The 21,947-nt window shown below is 39.9% G+C and overlaps 1 protein-coding gene across 38 annotated transcripts in view; it reads left to right on the forward strand.

The window, feature by feature from the left end:
• Window positions 1-21,947, forward strand: part of TTLL5 (tubulin tyrosine ligase like 5) — a 279,806-nt gene that overhangs the window by 172,015 nt on the left and 85,844 nt on the right. For 35 of the 38 annotated variants that reach the window (XR_004620449.1, XR_004620448.1, XR_004620450.1 and 32 more), the window contains one exon: window positions 21,238-21,433. The exons of 1 other annotated variant lie outside the window; for it this stretch is intronic. Coding sequence is in view for 28 of the 37 variants with exons in the window: in XM_034643095.1 (XP_034498986.1) it covers window positions 21,238-21,433 (196 nt within the window). In the remaining 9 variants the exon portion in view is untranslated. Of the gene's footprint in view, window positions 1-21,237; window positions 21,434-21,947 lie in introns of those variants that run through there. 2 more of the 38 variants (XR_004620456.1, XR_004620457.1) reach the window with 2 other exon arrangements.

Raw genomic sequence — 21,947 nt, forward strand, 5'->3', positions numbered from 1 at the left:
TAGGGTTCAGGTTGACTTTAAGTCTAAGAGACAGTAGAATAAGAACTGCCAAAACCCAATAGTATCATGTGGGGAAATTTTCAAAACAAATTGCCAGATGAAAAAAGCAGACTACAAAGCAGGTAGAGCAGAATCAGTCTGTGTGAGGGAAAGACACACAAAGGAAGAATATACATCAAAATGTTTACAGTAGCCGTCTTTGTTGGTGGATCACAGATAGAGGACTTGTTTTTTTGCCTGTCTTTTTGTGTTTGTTAGGTTTATGGCATTGAGAATCTATTGCTTTTGCTCCTTAAAAACAATTACTTTTGTTTCATTTTGCAAAGATGTAAGGGGATGTAGGCACTGCTGATAGCTTAGGCTTCTACTAACAGGATTGGGAGTGGGAGGGCTGTGATTCTCTCCCTCATTCATGCTCACTTCCACTGCCGGAACAGCTGCCCCTCCCTGGTAATCAGCATTGTTAGTAAACCCCCATTTCCACACAGGGGTCAGCGTCCTGCCCAAGGTTCAAGCATTACCCATCTGGGTTGGCTTGGAGCAGCAGGCCTCTATCATGAGCATGCTGTCACGCAGCAGCCATCTCTGGTGGGGAAGACTGGCCAGTGGACTGGGCTCCCCTGCTCACACACGCTGAGGGACTCTCAAGTCCTTTTTCAGATCCGCTAGGTTGGCGCCCCAGTTATCACCCAGTTAACCCACATGGGCACAACACTTGGAAGGAGATTATAAGTACTTTTTTGCTTCTGTTCTTTCTGACTTGCTCACACCTATTCCTTATTGTTCGTTTTCCCAGAGGTTTGGATTCACTTCCCATTGGAAGAATGGTATTAATAACTCCCATGTATTATGTGTGCCAAACATTGTGCTAAATGCTTTACGTGGATTATCCCATTTAATTCTTGGACCAACACTGTGAGAGATGGGATTGGTTTTTATTCCTGTTTCGCAACTGAGGAAACCAAGGTACGAAGAGGCTAAGCAAGTGGTAGAGCCAGGATTGAACCCAGCTGTCTTGTTATAGAACACAGCTCCTGGCCACTAAGCTGTGCTGCCTCCTGTTCTTGGGGTCATCCAGTTCAGAACCTGGGGTGTGGATCCAGGGGCATGGGGCCTCTGCTCTTCCTCCAGAATTCTCTCACTAACCCAGCTCTTGGATTGGTTTTGATTCCTTTCCAGCATCTAAAACCTTTCATTTCTTTTTGCCTTCTTTCTTGGATTATTTCTTTAATCCTTTCCCAAGAGCCTTTCATCCTCTCAAATAAACAAAATGTTTAAAGGTTTTAAAGCGCTTTCACTCTGTTCTCAAGCAGGAAGATCAGCTTGCATTTATAATTTTATATGGGTCTGTGCTTTTGACCTAGCGTATAGGTCATCAGACGTTTACTAGTTTTCCAGATAATTTCTGAGCTTTTCTGTCTCTCTAATACTGCTCCATTGTACTTAAGCTTTTCCTGCAAAAGTACCATGTCAGTATAACTCCACAGATTCAAATGGAAAAGGTCAAAGTGTTCTATATAGTGTTAGGTCAAGGAGCAAGCTCAAAAGGAAAAAAATAAATTTTAGTCTTTAGCACCTGCATTTTCAGAGAGCATTTAAAAATAATATTCCAACACAAAAACTCTAGAATCGAGGCACCTGTCACTGTGAGCGTAAAATCTCTTGGCAGGTCTAACTCATTCCACTTAAATAATTTTAGGCACAAATCTCATTTGGCTAGTTATCACTGTTCCCAGTCAGCAGTTACCAGCAGCAAGCCTTGAAGACTTGTTAGTAGACAGCTCCAGTGTTATTTATTAAATTTGTGTCTAAATGCAATTCAACTTTTATTCTTTCACTAATGAAAGAAGTTCTCAGTCGTTCACTGGATACCTTTAGTAACCAGACTTTTTTCTTGCAGCCCACACCATGCAATTTTAATGCTAAACTTAACTGTCACTGACCCCTTGACTCCCTTCTAAGTACATATTACTTCTAATCTCATAATATATCTTCAGGCTTAGTTTTTCTGAGCCAGCATTTCTTTCTGCCTTTCGTCCAGACTGCTCATTTACCATCATTATTGCCACTCTGCTTACATTCCCTCACTTCCCCAGATCTTCTGCCAGCTTATTGGATCCTGCAGGGGCTGGTGTGATTTTCCTCCCTCACATTACCATGTAGGCTGGCTCCCCTTGACTCTGCCCCGCACTGTGCCTCCTTGGCTTTGAATGCGTCTGGAAATGCCACCTATTCCAGAGTCCTGCCGTTCCTGACTTTCTCCCACCTCCTCCTCTTCCTTGTGGTCTCACCTTCACAAGCACATTTCTTCCTCCAGATCTGGAGCTCTTTGGGAGCAGGCCTTTTTCTTCTTGCTAGTCCCTTGGATGGGTTGGATTTATTTTGTGGATTATTTACTCATGGGAGTTGAATGCCACTGAAATGAAAGAACTCTTTAGGCATGTACCTTTGCATGGGATCCCAGTATTGCAACGTGCATGAAGAGGAAAAGTAATTTTACCACAAAAATCAGGGAAGTCAAGAATCGAGATGTAACATTTATACAGAATGGGAAATGCTAATAATTAGATTTTTCATGAAAGATAAAAGAAATGTCTTTTTTCAGCTGAGGTAAAATTTACATAAAGCACATGGATCTTAAGTATTCCAGTCAATGGGTTTTGACAACTTTATATATCCACGTAACCCCCACTCAACACAAGACGTGGAGCGTCTCCATCACACTTGAAATTCCCTTTGTCTCTTCCCAGTCAGTACTCCTCCTCCCTCAGTACTCACTCTTTTGACTTCTCTTATGATAGATTAGTTTTGCCTAATCTTTTTTTTAACTTTTTCTTATCGTGGTAAAATGCACATAACATAGACTTTACAAACCATTTTTAAGTGTACAGTAGAGTGGTATTAAATCCATTCACATTCTTGTACTACCACCCATTTCCATGACTCTGTTCATCTCATAGAATTGAAAATTGTACCCATTAACCAGTACCTCCCCCTTCTTACCCCACCCCAGTCTCTGCAACCACTGTTACACTTTCTGTCTCTATGATTTTGACTCCTCTAAGTACCTCACATAAGTGGAATCCTGCAGAATTTGCCTTTTTGTGACTGTTATCTTTTACTTAGCATAATGCTCTTATGGTCCATCCATGTTGTAGCATGTGGCGGAGTTTCCTTCCTTTTTAAGGCTGAATAATGTTTCATTCAATTATGTACCACATTTTGTTCATCCATTCATCCTTAGTGGACACTTGGGTTGCTCTCACATTTTAGCTGTTATGTTATGAACATGGGTGTGTAAATATAGTTTTGCCTATTCCTGGATCTCATATAAGTGGAATCATACAAGATTCCTTTGTATCTGGCTTCTTTCCTTCAACACAGTGTTTTAGAGATTCATCTATGTTGTTGCTTATATCAGTGGTTCATTCTTTTGTACTGTTGAGTAGTATTCTGTATGAATATTCCCACATTTATTTATCCATTTTTTTTTTTACTAATGGACATTAGGATTGGTCTCAGTATTTTAATTGGTCTCAGTGAATACAAACTCAATGAGAATTCTTATACAACTTATTTTTCATAACTGTATGTTTTTACTTCTTTTGGGTATATACTTAGGAAAATTGTTAAGTCATATAAATATGTTTTAATATATAAGAAACTGACAGATAGTTTTCTAAAACTATTGTATCAGTTTACATTCCCATCAGCAATGTGTGAGAATTCTAGTCACTCACATGTTTACCAACATTTGGTATTGTTATCTGTTTGATCTTAGTCATTTTAATAGATGTAAAATGCTATTTTCATTTTCCTGATGACTACTGATACTGAGAACTTTTTACATGCTTTTTCTTGTTTTATTGTCCATTCATATGTATATTTTTATGAAGTATTCAAATATATTATATATTTTTAAACTAGGTTGTCATTTTATTGTTGAAGTCAGTAGTTAATGATGGAACTTCATTATATATTATCAATTAGGAATCCTTTCTCACATATATGTATTGTAAATATTTTTCTTCAGAGCATGGCTTGCCTGTTCATTTTCTTAGTGAAATCTTTTGATGAGCAGAAATTTTTAATTTTAGTAAAGTTTATCAATTCTTCTCATTTATGATTAGAGCTCTTTGTGTCCTTCCCTATGACAGGCTTACAAAGACATTCTCATATTTTCTTTTAGAGGCTTTTAGGTTTAGGGGTCTGTGATCCAACTCAAATTTATTTTTGTGTATGGAACAAAGTAGAGGTTGAGGTTCATTGTTTTTTCATAGGGATATCCAGTTGTTTTAGCACCATTTGTTAAAAAAAGTTCTTTTCCCCATTGACTTCGCTTAGCACCTTGGTCAAAAATCAGTTATAAATTTATGGGTCTATTTCTGAACTCTTTATTAAACTGTGTCATTGATCTGTTTGTTTACTTTTATGCCTATGCTATACTATCTAGATTGTGGTAGTTTTATAGTGGCCTTGAAATCAAGTAATATAAGTCTCCCCTTTCAAAATTGTTTTGACTATTCTAGATTTTTTGACTTTTCCGTATAAATTTTAAAATCAACTGGTCAGTTTCTTCAGTAACGGCAAAGCCTACTGGGATTTTTATTGTGATTGTATTGATGTGGGTCAGTTGGGGGTGGTTTCCGGTTCTGCTAGTGGCTGATTAAGTTTTTATCTGATCAGCCCAGTGGATAAAATACACAATACAACTACCTGAAGGCAGTGAAAGGTAAACAAAAGCTGGTACACACTAGAGAAGCCAGTATTTGGAAGAAGAAAATGAACATTTGGAGGAAGGGAACTGCAAGACATGAGCTTTGTCCTTGTCTCTTATTTATTGCCTTTTAACCTGAGGGCAGGTCACAGTTTGTTATTAGAACTTATGTAGAAATCCAAAGTCACTGGCTTGACAAACCAGAAGATGGAGTTCAGGACAAGCACGCCTGTTGGCGAATAAGAGGAGAACCCTGGCAATAAGGCAACCAGAAAGAGGGAGGTATACTCCAAACTACACAGTTAAAGCTTAAAGAACTGAACATAGATCTGAGCCACAGCCCAGTGAAGGAAAGAAAGAATTGCAGTAGGAGTTCAGCTAAGTTAACTGCCTGCTTAAAACACACACTTGGTCTTTGGAGCAATATAATACAATCCAGTATCTATAACATTTCACAATGTCCAGGGTACAATATGAAATTATTTGACATAGGAAAAAACAGGAAAATATGACCCTTTCTTAGAATAAAAGGTGGGGCCAGTCGGTCTTAAGGCCCAGATGTTGGAATTATAGAAAGTATTTTAAAGTGGCTATTATAACTATGAACAAGGATGTAAGGGGAAATATGCTTCAGTGAATCAAAGAGGAAATCTTAAGACAGATTCCAAATGGAAATTGCATAACTAAGAAAAACAGTATCTGAAATATAGAATAAATATCTTTTTTAAATTTTTTTTTATTATATTATGTTAGTCACCGTACAGTACATCCCTGGTTTCTGATGTAAAGTTTGATGATTCATTAGTTGCGTATAACACCCAGTGCACCATGCAATACGTGCCCTCCTTACTACCCATCACCAGTCAATCCCATTCCCCCCACCCCTGAAGCCCTCAGTTTGTTTCTCAAAGTCCATAGTCTCTCATGCTTCATTCCCCCTTCTGATTACCTCCCCTTTCTTTATCCCTTTCTTCCCCTACCGATCTTCCTAGTTCTTATGTTCCATAGATGAGAGAAATCATATGATAATTGTCTTTCTCTGCTTGACTTATTTCACTTAGCATTATCTGCTCCAGTGCCGTCCGTGTTGCAGCAAATGTTGAGAACTCGTTCTTTCTGATAGCTGAGTAATATTCCATTGTATATATGGACCACAACTTCTTAATCCAGTCATCTGTTGAAGGGCATCTCGGTTCCTTCCACGATTTAGCTATTATGGATAATGCTGCTATGAACATTGGGGTGCATATGGCTCTTCTCTTCAATATGTCTGTATCTTTGGGGTAAATACCCAGTAGTGCAATGGCTGGGTCATAGGGTAGCTCAATTTTTAACTTTTTAAGGGACCTCCACACTGTTTTCCAGAGTGGCTGTACCAACTTGCATTCCCACCAACAATGTAGGAGGGATCCCCTTTCTCCACATCCTCTCCAGCAATTGTTGTTTCTTTCCTTGTCAATTTTTGCCATTCTAACTGGCATAAGGTGGTATCTTAGTGTGGTTTTGATTTGAATTTCCCTGATGGCTAATGATTTTGAACATTTTTTCATGTGTCTGTTAGCCATTTGTATGTCTTCATTGGAAAAGTGTCTGTTCATATCTTCTGCCCATTTTATGATTTGTTTATTTGTTTCTCGTGTATTGAGTTTGAGAAGTTCTTTGTAGATCTTGGATACCAGTCCTTTATCTGTGGTGTCCTTTGCAAATATATTCTCCCATTCCGTGGGCTGTCTCTTAGTTTTTTTGACTGTTTCCTTGGCTGTGCAGAAGCTCTTTATCCTGATAAAGTCCCATAAGTTCATTTTATCTTTTATTTCTCTTGCCTTTGGAGATGTGTCGTGAAAAAGGTTGCTCTGGCCGATGTCATAGAAGTTGTTGCCTATGTTCTCCTCCAGGATTTTGATGGATTCCTGTCTCACATCGACGTCTTTCGTCCATTTGGAGTTTATCTTTGTGTATGGTGTAAGAAAATGGTCTAGTTTCATTCGTCTACATGTGGCTGTCCAATTTTCCCAGTACCATTTATTGAAGAGACTGTCTTTTTTTCACTGGATGTTTTTTCCTGCTTTGTCAAACATTAGTTGCCCAAAGAGCCGAGGGTCCATTTCTGGGTTCTCTATTCTGTTCCATTGGTCGATGTGTCTGTTTTTGTGCCAGTACCATGCTGTCTTTGTGATCACAGCTTTGTAGTACAGCTCGAAATCCGGCATTGTGATGCCCCCAGCTTTGTTTTTCCTTTTCAACAGTTCCTTGGAGATTCGGGGCCTTTTCTGGTTCCATACAAATTTAAGGACTATTTGTTCCAGTTCTTTGAAAAATGTCCTCGGTATTTTGATCGGGATAGCATTGAAAGTGTAGATTGCTCTGGGTAGTATGGACATTTTAACTATGTTAATTCTTCCAATCCATGAGCATGGAATATTTTTCCATCTTTTTATGTCTTCCTCAATATCTTTCAAAAGTGATCTATAGTTTCTAGCATATAGGTCCTTTACGTCTCTGGTTAAGTTAATTCCAAGGTAACGCATGGTTTTTGGTGTTATTGTAAATGGGATGGATTCCCTAATTTCTCTTTCTTCAGTCTCGTTATTCGTGTATAGAAATGCAACTGATTTCTGGGCATTGATTTTGTATCCTGCCACCTTACTGAATTGTTCTATAACTTCTAATAGTTTGGGAGTGGATTCCTTTGGGTTTTCCATATAGAGTATCATGTCATCTGCAAAGAGAGACAGTTTGACTTCTTCTTTGCCGATTTGGATACCTTTGATCCCTTTTTGTCTTCTGATTGCTGTTGCAAGGACTTCTAGTACTATGTTGAATAATAGTGGCGAGAGTGGGCATCCTTGTCGTGTTCCTGATCTTAAGGGAAAGGCTTCCAGCTTTTCCCCATTGAGAATAATGCTTGCAGTAGGCTTTTCATAGATGGCTTTTATGAGATTGAGAAATGTACCCTCTATTCCTACACTCTGAAGGGTTTTAATCAGGAAAGGATGCTGTATTTTGTCAAATGCTTTTTCTGCATCAATTGAGAGGATCATATGGTTCTTGAGTCTTTTCTTGTTGATATGATGTATCACATTGATTGATTTGCGAGTGTTGAACCATGCTTGCATCCCAGGTATGAATCCCACTTGGTCATGATGGATAATCCTTTTAATGTACTGTTGGATTCTATTAGCAAGGATCTTGTTGAGGATTTTGGCATCCATATTCATTAGAGAAATCGGTCTGTAATTCTCCTTTTTGAGGGGGTCTTTGCCTGGTTTGGGGATCAAGGTAATATTAGCCTCATAGAATGAGTTTGGTAGCTTTCCTTCTGTTTCTATTTTTTGAAATAGCTTTAGGAGAATAGGTATTATTTCTTCTTTGAATGTTTGGTAGAATTCCCCAGGAAAACCGTCTGGGCCTGGAGTTTTATTATTTGGAAGGTTGTTTATCACTGACTCAATTTCTTCATAGTTAATTGGCCTATTTAAGAAATCTATTTCTTCCTGTTTCAGTCTTGGTAGTTTATAGGTTTCCAGGAAGGCCTCCATCTCTTCCAGATTGTTTAGTTTTTTGGCATATAGCTGTTGATAAAAGTTTCTAATAATCCTTGCAATTTCAATGGTGCTGGTCGTGACCTCTCCCTTTTCAGTCATAATTTTAATAATCTCAGTCCTTTCTCTTTGTTTTTGGACAAGTTTTGCCAGTGGTCTATCAATTTTATGGATTCTCTCAAAGAACCAGCTTCTAGTCCTGTTGATCTGCTCTACTGTGGTTCTGGTCTCTAATTCATTGATTTCTGCTCTAATCTTGGTCAACTCCTTCCTTGTCAGTGGGTTAGGCCTGTCCCTCTGTTGCTGTTCCAGTTTCTTGAGGTGAGAATATAGAAACTGCATTTTAGATTTTTCTATTCTTTTGAGTGAGGCTTGGATGGCTATGTATTTCCCCCTTAGGACTGCCTTTGCAGTATCCCATAGGTTTTGGACCGTTGTGTATTCATTCTCGTTGGTCTCCATAAATTGTTTAATTTGTTTTTTGATTTCCTGGTTTATCGAGTCATTCTTGAGCAGGATGGTTCTTAGCCTCCAAGTGTTTGAGTTTCTTCCAGGTTTTTCCTTGTGGTTGAGTTCCAATTTCAGAGCGTTGTGGTCTGAGAATATGCAGGGGATAATTTCAATCTTTTGGTATTGGCTGAGACCTGTTTTGTGTCCCAGAGCATGATCTATTCTTGAGAATGTTCCATGGGCATTTGAATAGAATGAGTATTCTTTGGTTCTGGGGTGTAGTGTTCTATATATATCTATGAGGTCCAACTCGTCGAGTATGGCATTCAAAGCCTTTGATTCTTTGCTTAGTTTTTGCCAGGGTGTTCTGTCTATTTCTGATAGTGGGGTGTTGAGGTCCCCTACTATTACTGTGTTCTTATCTATATGTCTCTTTATTTTGGTTAAGAGTTGGCTTGTGTATCTTGCTGCTCCCCTGTTGGGGGCATATATATTAATAATTGTCATATCCACTTGTTGAATACTTCCTTTAAGAATAATATAGTGCCCTTCTGTATCTCTCTCTATGGCCTCTAGTTTAAAATCCAGTCTATCTGATATGAGAATTGCTACTCCAGCTTTCTTTTGAGGTCCATTTGCGTGGAAGATGGTACTCCATCCCCTTACTCTAAGTCTGAATGCATCTTTGGGTTCAAAATGAGTCTCTTGTAGACAGCAAATGGATGGGTCATGTCTTTTTATCCAATCTGCAACCCTGTGGCGTTTTATGGGAGAGTTTAAGCCATTTAGATTGATAGAGATTATTGACAGATATGATTTTAATGATGCCATTTCTCTTTAAAGTCTTTGTATCGGTTGTGACTTGCTGCTCTGTATCACTCTTGGGGCCTTTTTACCTTTATAGAGCCCCCCTTAATATCTCCTGTAGGGCTGGTTTCGTGGTTACGAAATTGGTTAATGATTGGCGATTTTGGAACGTCTTTATTTCTCCATCAATTCTGAATGACAGCTTTGCTGGATAAAGGATCCTTGGCTGCATGTTTTTCTCTGAAAGAGCTTTAAAAATGCCCCCCCANAGCTTCTTGATTTTTCAGGCTGCCTTCTGGGGGAGGGGCCTGCCGCGGGGATACTCAGGCAACCCTGTTTGGGTAGAGTCTCTGTGTCCCCTGTGAGGGGGGATGGGGATGGGCACACTGTGAGCCGGTATTTCCGGGCTTTTGTTCTCTGGCGGCTTTCCCTGGCGGTTTGCTATGCCTCTTCTGAGAGAGCAGCAGCGGCTGAAATTCAGCCTCTGTCTCAGAACAGAGGGATCGCGGATCGTTCTCCACTGATGTTCTGGCCACTTTAACTCTGTTTCTGTTGGTGCTGCTCTGTCTCAGAACAGAGGGTTTCGCGGACCATTCTCCACTGATGTTCTGGCCACTTTAACTCTGTTTCTGTTGGGGCCGCTCAACCCTGCAGCGTCCCGGGATGTGCGCCCCACACCCGGCATCCCAGCCCTCACTTCCAGGGCTGGCACGTCTCTGTCCTTTGTGTTTCTAACACCGCCAGCCGCCAGTCGCCCCACGCGCTCCCAGAGCTCCTGGTCTCAGTCTGGTTCCAGCGAGCACATCGGAGCTCCGTTTCAGTCTGGTGGCGCGCGTTCCGCGGCTCACCGTCTCAGTCTGTGCTCTCGAGGGTGCGGGTCCACGGTCCGCCCGCTCCCCCATGCAGGTGGCTACCGCTTCCCGGCGCCCGAATGCGGTGGCTCCCTCCCCCTTCCGTTTATCTTCCGATATCTGTGCGCAATTTCACAGCTCCCCGCTTCGTACCTCAATACTCAGCGCTGGAGGTGTTCACTTGTAGAGATCCAGATGTCTCTTCCTGCGTCTCAGGCTGATTCCGTGGATGTTCAGGATGGTCTGGTACCTATCCAGCTCGACTCGGGACCGGCTGAAAAAGGGGTCCCCTACTCCTCCGCCATCTTAACTCCCCCTCCTAGAATAAATAGCTTAACAATATTGAGTCTTCCAGTGGATCAACATGTTATATCTATATATTTATTTAGATTTTGTTTAATATTTCTCATTAATGTTCATAAATTCAGTGTAGATATCTTACACATTTTCTAGTATATTTATTTCTAGATATTTGGTGTGTTTTTATGAGCTTATAAATTGCGTTCTAAAATTTCATTTTACTATGTGTATTACTGGCATGTAAAAATATAATTGCATTTTGTTTATGGACCTTGATTTCTGCAACCTTACTACCAGTGTTTTTATAAAATTCATAGGGTTTTCTGTGTAAACAATCATGTCTATGAATAATGACAGTTTTTTTTTTTATTGTCTTATGACACTGGCTGTGTATTCCATTACTCATTTTGAATAGAAGTGATGAGAGAAAAAATCCTTCCTTTATTCCTGTTCTTAGAGGAAAAGAGTTCAGTGTTTCACCAATAGGTATGATTGTTAACCATAGACTTTTTATAGATGTACTTTATTATATATTATTAGATATACTTTATTAGATTGAGGAACTTTCTTTCTCTTCCTAGTTTACTAAGAGTTTTTGTCATGAATGGGTGTTGCATTTTGTCCAATGCATTATACCATCTAATAATGTTCTATTATGATTTTCTTCTTTATTCTTTTAAAGTGGCAAATTACATGATTGAATCTTAAGTTATTCCTGTGGTAAATATCACTTGGCAATGACATATGATCTTATTTTTTATAGGAGGTATTTTTTTTTATATAGAAGATAGATATAGATTGATTGGTTTTATTTGCTAATATTTTGTTATAGCCTTTTGTGTATATGTTCATTGGGCATATTGATCTGTAATTTTCTTGGAATGTCTTTGTCATGTTTTATGTTAACAAAAAATGAGCTGGGAAATTTTCCCTTCTCTCCTTTATTTCTGAAAGATTTTGTGAAAGAGTAGAATTATTTCTTCTTTAAATGCTTGATAGAATTCGTTGAAACCATCTGGGCTTAAACTTTTCTTGGTAATAAGGTTTTTGATTACAAGTTTAATTTCTTTATATACATATTTATATCGAGAGAGCTTTTAGACTTTCTCTCATTGTGTCACTTTTAATAAGTTGTACTTCCAAGGATTTCTTCATTTTATCTAAGTTGTTGAATTTTGGCATAGAGTTATTCATACTATTATATTGTACTTTTGATATCTATGGACTCTATGATGTTCTTCTTCATTCCTGATATTAATAATTTATATCCTTTTTTTCTTTGTGATCAGTTTGCTTAGAACTTACCAACTTTTAAAATCTTTTCAAATAGCCACCTTTGATTTTGTTGATATTCTCTGTTTTGCCTATTTTCTATTCCATTGCTTTCAAAAATAAACTGAAGTACATTAAGATTTGGAAGAGTTCACTGGAGCAAACATTGATCTTAATTGGGCAGTAACAAACTGAAAATGGCTAGGAACAATCTACCAGCAGAAACTATGGGCAAGGCTTTTTTTTTTTTTTTTTTTTTAAATCCTGGAAATATCTTGATTGACTACAGCTTAAGTAGTTGCCTTATTTGGGAAAGCCTCGTGAGCTCTTTGTGATTGATTGTTCTTAAATATCATTTTCTCAGATTTGAGTGCCTTGACTCTGGCTTAGGTTTTGGTTTGTTTACACAGGCTGCCAAGGCTTAGAGCCACCTCAGTCTGATGGCATCCTTGTTTCATTACTGTATTGATTTCTGCTTTTATTATTATTCTGTTTTTTATTCTACTCACTCTTTAACGTGCTTTTTTCTAGCTTCTTAAGATAGAAGCTTGATTGTTAATTTTATGCATTTCTAATAGACATTTAAGACTATAAATTTCTGTTTAAGTACTCTTTTTGATTTTGATTGTGTTTTCATTACTGTTCACTTGGATACACTTTTAAATTTGCCTTGTGATTTCTTCCTTGAGTCATAGATTATTTAGAAGTGTGTTGTTTGATTTCCAAGTATTTTGGAATTTTCTGGATATATTATTACTGATTTTTAATTTAATAACATTCTAGTCAGATTATACCCTGCATTTTGATCCTTTGATTTTTATTGGGACTTATTATGGCCCAGCATTTGGACTATCTTGGTGAATGCTCCAGGTGCACTTGAAAAGAATGAGTATTCTAAAGTTACTGGGTAGAGTTTTACATAATTGTCAAATAGGCTGAGCAGGTACAGAGTGTTGTTTAAATCTTTAAGTCTGTATTGGCTGTTTTTTTGTTGGTTTTTCCTCCCCCCCAGCACGTTAAAATATCTATCCATTGTTTTCTGTCTTTGTTTTCTGATGATAAGTCAACAATGCAACCATTTGCATTGTCGTTCCCTTGTGGGTAATGTTTCTACAACTGCGAACCAGCACCCCATCACCCTGGCTACTTTTAAGGTTTTTTTCTTTATTTTTAGTTGTCAGCAAATTGACTTTGATGTGCCTGGGTGTAGATTTCTTTGTACTTACCCTGCTTGGGATTGTTGAGCTACCTAGGTTTGTAAATTAATGTCTTCTAGCAGCTTTGGAAATTCTCAGCCTTTTTCTCTTTAAAGATTTCTTCTGCCCTGTTCTCTCACTTTCTGGGATTCCAATTTTGTATGTTATATACTGTCCTCTATTGTGTTCAGTCTGCTATTAAGCATTTTGAAAAAATTCCTCATTTATTTATTTATTTATTTATTTATTTATTTGAAAAAATTCCTCATTTCTGATTTTATATTTTTTCATTTCTAGAATTCTTGTTTGGCTCTTTTTTTAAATAAATTTCATCTCTATTGAAATTCCTCATCCGTTTATACAGGTTTCCCACCTTTTATACTAGACCGTTTTACATATTTATCATGGCTATTTTGAAGTCCATGTCTGTTAAGTCCAACATTTGTGCCATCTCTCAGTGCCCTTCTATTGACTGTTTTCTCTCACGGGTCACATTTTCTTGCTTCTGCATGACTTTTATAATTATTAATCGTATGCTAGACATTTTATATAAAATCAAAGTCTTAAGTAAGTCAAAGTATTATTTGCCCTTCCACCCCCTCAGAAAAGACATGCTTATCCTTTTCTCAGGCTGCTAATGTGTGGAAGGGTGGGGCAGGAGGAGAAGAAGTTGAGCTGGTCTAATTGATAATTAAGCTGGGTCTGGACTTTGTTGCAACCATAGTGAGATTCCAGTTCACCTCTGGCTTCAGATGTTTTGAGAGCAGAATGGGAGCACCAGTAAGATTCTAAAGACCCTTTTATGCTTTACAGTCATGTGGTCGGTTTTCTGAACCATGTGAGGTGTCTGCTTTTCATCCTGCATGTCAGCTTTTTGGGTAGCCAAGGAGTCCTTTTCCAATCCTGCTCTCTTCTCCCCTGTCCCCAGGCTCTATTGCGACAGGTTTGTGGTTCACAAAGTCTGTTCTTGGGGCTGGAGGGGAGGGATCACCCTCAAGACCCTTTGAGGAAGCCAGTATAGTCAAAATGTTTTTCATAGTCACGCTAAGACATGTTTTGCCTTTTTCACTATGGTGACATTTGCACATGGTGCAAAAACAATGGTGTTTTTGTAAAACTCCTCCTGCCTTAGTAAAAATCAAGGCCGTGGCACCAAACTGTAGTAGTAATCATTGTCATCTTTACCACCAGAGCATTTGTAGTTACAAGAGAAATGCCAGTGCTACTGAAGAAAATCCTTGTGATGCAATAATAATGATGAAATCTCAACTCTGGATCACATATCTTTTTAATGTTTGGTCTGACAAAATAGGATGTACATAGAGAACACTTCTGTGTACTGTGTGATTGTCATCTCAAGGGAAAGCACTTGTGTGACTGAGTTACAGTCCAAACTAGCCGCTTTTTTCATTAAACAACTGATAGATGAACTCTGGTTATTCAGATTTAGGTGTTTGGCAGATATTTTCTCAAAAATAAACAGCAAGCCTGGCACTTTAAGGAAAACAACTGACGATATCTGTTGTCTACGATAAAATTCTAGCTTTCACATAAAAATTAGAATTATGGAAAACTTGTATCCACCATTATGGAATTGATAGCTTCCTAATACTTGAAGACTTTTCTGATGTGATTGAGTAATATTAACACATTTGGTTTCTTTTATATTGTATAATGAAATGTGTCAACTTTTGGAAGGCCTACATTACTCAGTGAACCAGTATTCCTAAAGGCTAATGCATGATATTACAAAATCTTGTATAAGTAAAAAGTTCCATTCAAAGTGCAAGATAAACCAACAGAGTATGAAAAGTTCATTGGTTTGGTTTCAGATTCTGTGTTACAACTAACTTTTAGACTACTACTTGTTGAGTTTTGGTGAAGGTCAAAGAATAATGTACACAATTTCTCCAAAAGGGACTTGGGTCGGTCTCCTGCCCTGGCCCCAGCCTCCGGTCTCTCCATGCACTTAGTGAAAGTATTGGTGGGTGGCCACAGACTCACTCTGTGGCTGATCTTCAAGGAGTCTAATATATGCTACCATCCCCCCATGCAGGTGTTGAATTTGTCAAAAATTAGGTGGTTGTGCTTTAACCCTTATCTGTGACAGATACTTCCTCCTCCCAGGGGTCCATCCTGGCTGAAAGCTGGAATTTTATTCTTTAAGGTTTCTGCATATCCTCAGCATGTTGTTGGGTTTGATATGATTTAGCAGCTATTCAGCTTGCTCTTTGTGTTAAGGTAGGAATGACTGTCTCTTAAAACTTTCTACGGCTTGCTCAGAAGCACAAGTCCAACAGATGCTTTTAAAACATTTTTTGGGCTTTGCCTCTGATATAACTACAGGAGAGGTAACATCCAGGATGGAGAAGGAGGGAGCAACATTAAAACCAAGAGAGTTCTAGTTCATTATTTCTGAGAGTGGAGAATACGATTCCCCTTTGGGCTCAGGAGTTTTGAAGGAGAGTCTCAGAGGTCTGTGCAGCTCACTCTGACTTTCCATGGAGCCCCCTCCAGAACAGAAAAAGGAAGCCACCGCATTTATATGGAAGGAGGCCAGGCTGAAAGACCTTGGGGAGGATGTTAGGACAGGAAGGAGTATAAACAGTCCTTTCTCTGAGATCGCCAGTAAAGACTAGAAGGCAGGAACCATCAGCTCTGATGGAGGAGCAGAAAGTAGATTTGAGCAGAAAACTGAATGCGTAAAAAGATGGAAGGATGTGCCTCTGCTCCCTCCACTCTTCAGTGGATTGAAGAGGAGGCAGATTCGTCCCTTTCCAGATAACCTGTCCTAGCAGTTGTAACACAATTATAGTAACCCTTTGGAGGATACTGTTCAGCAGAGCTTTTCTTTTTAGTGAACTGGAGCCCTTGTTGACTTCACAACTAATACTGTGCTGATGGCTGGATTGTGCTAACTTGGCAACACAGAATCCTGTGATGGTGAATGACTGAGTTTATGTTTTCTGTATACCACATCAAAGGCCTGTAGGGCAGCAGTGAAATGCAATCGTTTGGTCTGGGGAAGAATAGTAATAGTAGTAGTATTCGTGGTGGTGATAGATTGTTGGAGCCTTTCCTGCATGCCAGTACTTTCACTTCTGTCAGCTCTTGAACCCCCACAGCCCTTGAAATAGATACTTATTAACGAATCCCCATTTCACAGATGAGAACAGTTGAAGCCCAGAGAAGTTAGTGCAATGAAGGCCCCAGTGGAGAGGACCCTTCCTTGCTTTCTTTTCTTCTTCCCTGTGTGGTCTTTGTGAATATGGCCCAATCCCAGCTGCCCTGGGAGGCACTGGGAATGGGACACACAACATTCCATGAGGAATCACTCTGATTTTGTCGTTGGAAACATCCCCTAAAGCCAAGAGAAGTCCCCCCCGCCCCCACCGCCTGATGCCTGCCTGATCTCAGAGCTTCCTAACTCGGGCCCGCACTGCTTTGTTCTGCTTGCCAGAGCCCTTCTCTCACCTGTGAGACGTGCAGCACCTGCAGCTCCTTTGCAACGCTTCCGGGGTGCTATGACTGCTTCTGGATGAGAATTTATAGACAAAGAAAATGCAACCTCTGGTGACCTTAGTATCTACACCCACACACTTCCCAACCCTCCCTACACATGGTAGCTCAAGTCTTGCTGGGATTGGGTGGAGGAGGCTGGGGACATGGACTGTAGGATCACACTCTGTATGACTGTCACATCCCTGTGCCTCATTCTTACCCTGCACTCTTGTGAAATCACAACAGTCTCAGAAAACCTGAAGGCCTATCTTCATGGAGAGTGCAACTGCCTGGTAAGATTTGCTTTGCCAAAAACCAGTGCATCATACAAAAACCAGTGCCTCCAAGTTCCTTACAACCAACATCCATTTGATGGAACAGATATTAAAGCAAAGGAGAAAGGATGTATTGGCTGGAGTTTGGGGGCTGTGCCATATAGGAAGGGCAGTTGTGGAGAAACATTTAGTCCTGCCACGCCACAGTGTAATGTAGAAAGTGAGATGAAGTTCTAAATGAACAGGCTAATAAGAGAAGGTGATGTTCAGAAAAAATTGCCATATTGTTGCCTATTAGCTACATCCGTAGTAAAGGCGAAATACAGCATAGTTCACTTTGAATCTTTGAATTTGAGTCAACTGTTAGACATTCTGAGTATTTCCGCAGCTCTCTACTTTTTTTTTCTTTCTTGGCTCTCTCTACTCTGTTCTAGAAATAATATAAAACTCTTAGAAGTTATTTTCAGAGAATATGGACAATATTATATTTTAATATTGAGGAAAGAATAACAAAAAAACTAGAGAGAATAATTAAAGCTCAAAACTTTGATGGGAGTAGAAAATCTTTTACTAGTAGACTACAGTAAATCGAGGTTCAGGGTGGATTTTGGCTGGAAATGGAAACTATTAGATGCCATAGAAGGGAATATGGAGATCTGTAACCTCAGGTAAGGCCCAAATGAGAGTGCACCTGACTTTCTCTAAGTCAGTCATCGTAGAACTTGCATATTACAAACCCCAGAGGTTTGTGCTTTAATTGTGAGATACCACGGCCTGAGTACCACCACTGTCACTCAGCGCAAGCAAGTTTCTCATGGCACTCACCACGTTGCCTTACACAGCTGAGCATTCCTGTCCCCACCCAAGGGTGCACTGTAAAAATTCCTGCCTCTGGGGAAGGTTTCTACTGTCTTGAGAAACTTTCTTCCATGATTTGGAGACTGGGCTTAGGTTACTGATGAGATTAAAAACAGATTTTACTATAAAAATTTATGATATTCCGGTCTGTTCACTATGTGTGCAGTTGGATGAACAGACCTCTTATCCGTAGTCTTTTATATGACCTTCTCTTACCCACTGTCCTACCCCTTACACTCACAGACCCTTGCTTTGTGGACACACACCTGAGAATCTGTCCCTGGTTGTCTCCGTATTAAGAGGGCCTCGTTCATCTGATCTGATGTACAAGAAGGCATTAAAGTAAATATCTCCTAGGAATATCTGTTAATAAGCCGCTTTTTAGAAAATAAAACCAATCTAGCCTGCCAGTGAGATGAATTCTGACCACCATAGTTATAACGTAGTTACAGAAACCCTCTAATATCGAATTCCTGAGTCTAGATTGCTACTTGTGGCTAGAAACTTCTACAGCAAGCAAGCCAGAAATGGAAGTAGAATCACAATTGATGGATTTTCTGACTTTCAGTACAGTTATCATAAATAAGAGTTTCATTCTAAATTCGAATGTCTGTCCTAATTGATACGGAAATCTCAAGGTTATTCAGCCAGGCCGTTCCTGCTGTTCCATCTGTCTCTGCTTTTGTGTTCATTTGTTCATTGGATCCGCCCACTCTTGCCTCCACCCTTCTCTTCATTTATACCTGGATGCCTCTCTCCACCACCCCTCCCTCCCACTCAGAGCCCGTGCAGTTCTGCGAGCTGCGTGGTTGTTTCCTGCACGTTCTCTTCATGAAACTTTTCTCTTCCCTCACTAATGAGAAAAGAGATAACAGCTTCCTCTGGCCCCTCCTTTCCTCACCCTATAACTCCTCTTTGACTCCCACTCAACACTTCACTTTGTGGAATCATTGGAACATTTTATTTGCGTATTTAGATACTTCTTTCTACTCGATCATTGGTCACCACATTTCTCTCTATCTCTGGAAGTCCCTTGGGAAAGAGCCTGGTTTTTTTTTTTATAATAATATTTTTTTATTATATTATGTTAGTCACCATACAGTACATCCCTAGTTTTTGATGTGAAGTTCCATGATTCATTACTAGCGTATAACACCCAGTGCACCGTGCAATACGTGCCCTCTTTTTTACTCTGTAACCACATGCACACTGAGGGATCCCTGAGATCAGATGTCATACTCAGAAAAATTCATAAGTAAGCTTTGAGCTTTTTGGTACTGTTCTCCGAGAAGATTAGCTGAAAGTGTGTAATTGTGCAACTGAACTGTGGGGGCCAAACTGTGGGAGGCGATGAGCAAGAATGGGACCTGTCAGAGGTGAGATTATGTGAGTAGAAAAACCTTTCATCCTTGGACTTCAGAATACATTACACAGACTTTCCCTTAACTAGGTATTTGGAAATCTCTCTGAAAGAGGCAGAGAAACCAAAGCAGACCCCTGGAATAACGAAGCTCTGTGGGAGAACACAGACGAGAGAGGAGCCTGGGCTCTGTTGGAGTCATTAGGAATCAGGCTATAAATAACGGTGGCCTGTAGGTCAGGCCTCAGGAAGGTCTGTATAACCTTACCCCAGTGTTGCTGCATCCCTGCCACTTAAATGATCCTTAATGTCAAAGGAAATTTGTAGAGGAAATAACAGCAGGATGATTTAAATCACTATGAATATTTCTCTTCAGTTAGGCACTGTTTCCTTTCTTTCAGCCCCAGTAACCAGGTTGGGTGTAAGATTGTTCACTAGGAGAGTCTTCTGGTTCCTTGTACTATTTTCCAGTCACTGTCCTTCAAAAAGGAAACAAAACAAAACAAAACACCACAGGGTAATTGAAGACGGTCCAGAGGAGAACCAAAAATAAGAGAAAAGGGCTGCCAGATAAGACTGTTCTAAAAATTAATGGGGACCTTTTTTTAAAAACAGTGGGGAAATATATACAACCTAAAATTTACCATTTCTAAGTATATAATTCAGTGGCAAATAGTACATTCACAGTTTGTGTAGCCATCACCACCATCCATTCCAGAACTTTCTTGTCATCCCAAACTAAAAATTCAGTACCCATTAAACAGTAACTCCCAATTCTCCTGTCTCCCCAGCCTAGCAACCACCATTCTACTTTTCTGTCTCTAAGAACTTAACTCTTCTAGGGACCTCATAGAAGTGAAATCATGCAATATTGGTCCTTTTGTGATAGACTAATTTCACTTAGTATGATGTCCCCAGGGTTCATCCATGTTGTAACATGTCAGAATTTCTTTCCTGTTTAAGGCTAATGTTTCATTATATGTATAGACCACAGTTTATCCATTCACCTGTTGATGTTTTCACCTTTTGGCTATTGGGAATAGGGCTGCTCTGAACATTGGTGTACAAGTATCCGAGGCTCCTCTTTGGGGTATATACCTGGAGGGGGTGGGAATTGCTGGATAACATGGTAATTCTGTGTTTAACTTTTTGAGGAACTGCCAGAATGTTTTCCACAGGAGTTACACCATTTCACATTCCCACCAGCAATGCCTGAGAGTTCCAGCGTTTCCTCATGCTGGCCAGCATTTGTTTTTTGTTTTTTTTCCCATTTATTTTGTTTTGTTTTTAATAGTCACCATCCTAATGGGTGTGAAGTGGTATAAACAGCGACTTTTCTACTTGGAAGAAACGGACTGAGAGGGCAAGTGTAGGCCTGTAGTTACGAAGACTTCAGCTGGGATATACACAGACATGGTCACCAGAATCTAAAATTTTGGAATCTGGGCAAGGAAGAAGGTCAGAGTATTTAACAAACAGCCTAGCATGGGTACTGAACAGTCCCAAAGGCCCCCAGCCCTTCACCTTCCTCATATGTACAGGCTAAACAGCAGCTCAGCTGGGGACTCTGTTGAGGTTAAATTTAGAATAATGAAAAAAGTATCTTCTAAGACCAGTTGTTTTAGTCCCATGAGGGACGCATGAGCTCACTAATGGGTGGTTAAGAAAAACCATGAATTCTGTATAATTCACCCCTATACTTTTGAAGTGGATGTTAGAGAAGATGATTGTGCCTCTGTTCCTACCTTAAATTTGACTTGCCGTCCTGCATCTGAAGCTCCCTGGCTCCTCTCAGAAGCCCTTGTGGCCATCACAGGGGACCGAATTGACTGTTTTAATTGTTTAACCTTCAACAGATACTTATTGTACGGTGACCATGTGCCAGGCCTCGGGATAAGTGCTACGAATAAAATGGAGAGCAGAGCTGACTCTGACTTTGTCTTCGTGGAGCCACAGTTCAGTGGGCGAATTAGATCATTTATCACACAGATAGATTTGTAATTCCGCACTGTGTTTAGCTATAAAGGAAAACACCTGTGATATTTCTCTCTCTTCCTTTAGGTTGTTCATACAACCTCTCTAAGAAATCTGCTTTCTTTTCTCTTCAGGAGCCTTCAAACAGGTGGCTTTGCCTGGGAGGGAGAGGTAGAGAACAACGCGTATAGCAAGGCTACAGGGGTGGTCCCCCAGCACAAGTATCACCCCACAGCGGGCAGTTACCAACTCCATTTTGCCCTGCAGCAACTTGAGCAACAAAAACTTCAGTCCCGGCAGCTTCTGGACCAGAGTCGAGCCCGGCACCAGGTAATTCAGAGAAGGCTTTTCCATATGCTAGTATCTTCCTTCTGTGGGGAGGGGGGGTGGCGGGGTGGGGAATAAAGTCAAAGGGAAAGGTAGGAGTAGTTTCCCAAGTGTTTACCAACACCACCATGGCTTGGATGATTCATGGACAATCTAACTCTAAGGCAAGAAATGTTCTGAAGCCATGATGTTGGCTTTGCTGGGAGGGAACACTGATCCAGTTTTGACATTTTCTTTCATTTGAATATTTCTCTATGGAAATCTCTTGTATCATTTCCCCTTTCTGTTGCATGGTGGTAGTTCAGTAAGCTCCCAGAGGGTCTACTTTCCATCTACCTAAAAGCTAACATTGGAAGCAACTTTTTTTTCTAAATGTACTACTTCCTTATCTTTACACACTTGGTGTATGTAAGCACACATTAATCCTTCATGACCTACCAAGGTTTTCAAGGTATCAAAAATGTTTCAAGTTCTTGTCACAGGAAATGGCCGTAAGTTTGGTTTTTGGTCTCCTGGC

This window comes from Ailuropoda melanoleuca, chromosome 14 (assembly GCF_002007445.2).
Source record: "Ailuropoda melanoleuca isolate Jingjing chromosome 14, ASM200744v2, whole genome shotgun sequence".
Classification (NCBI taxonomy): Eukaryota; Metazoa; Chordata; class Mammalia; order Carnivora; family Ursidae; genus Ailuropoda; species Ailuropoda melanoleuca.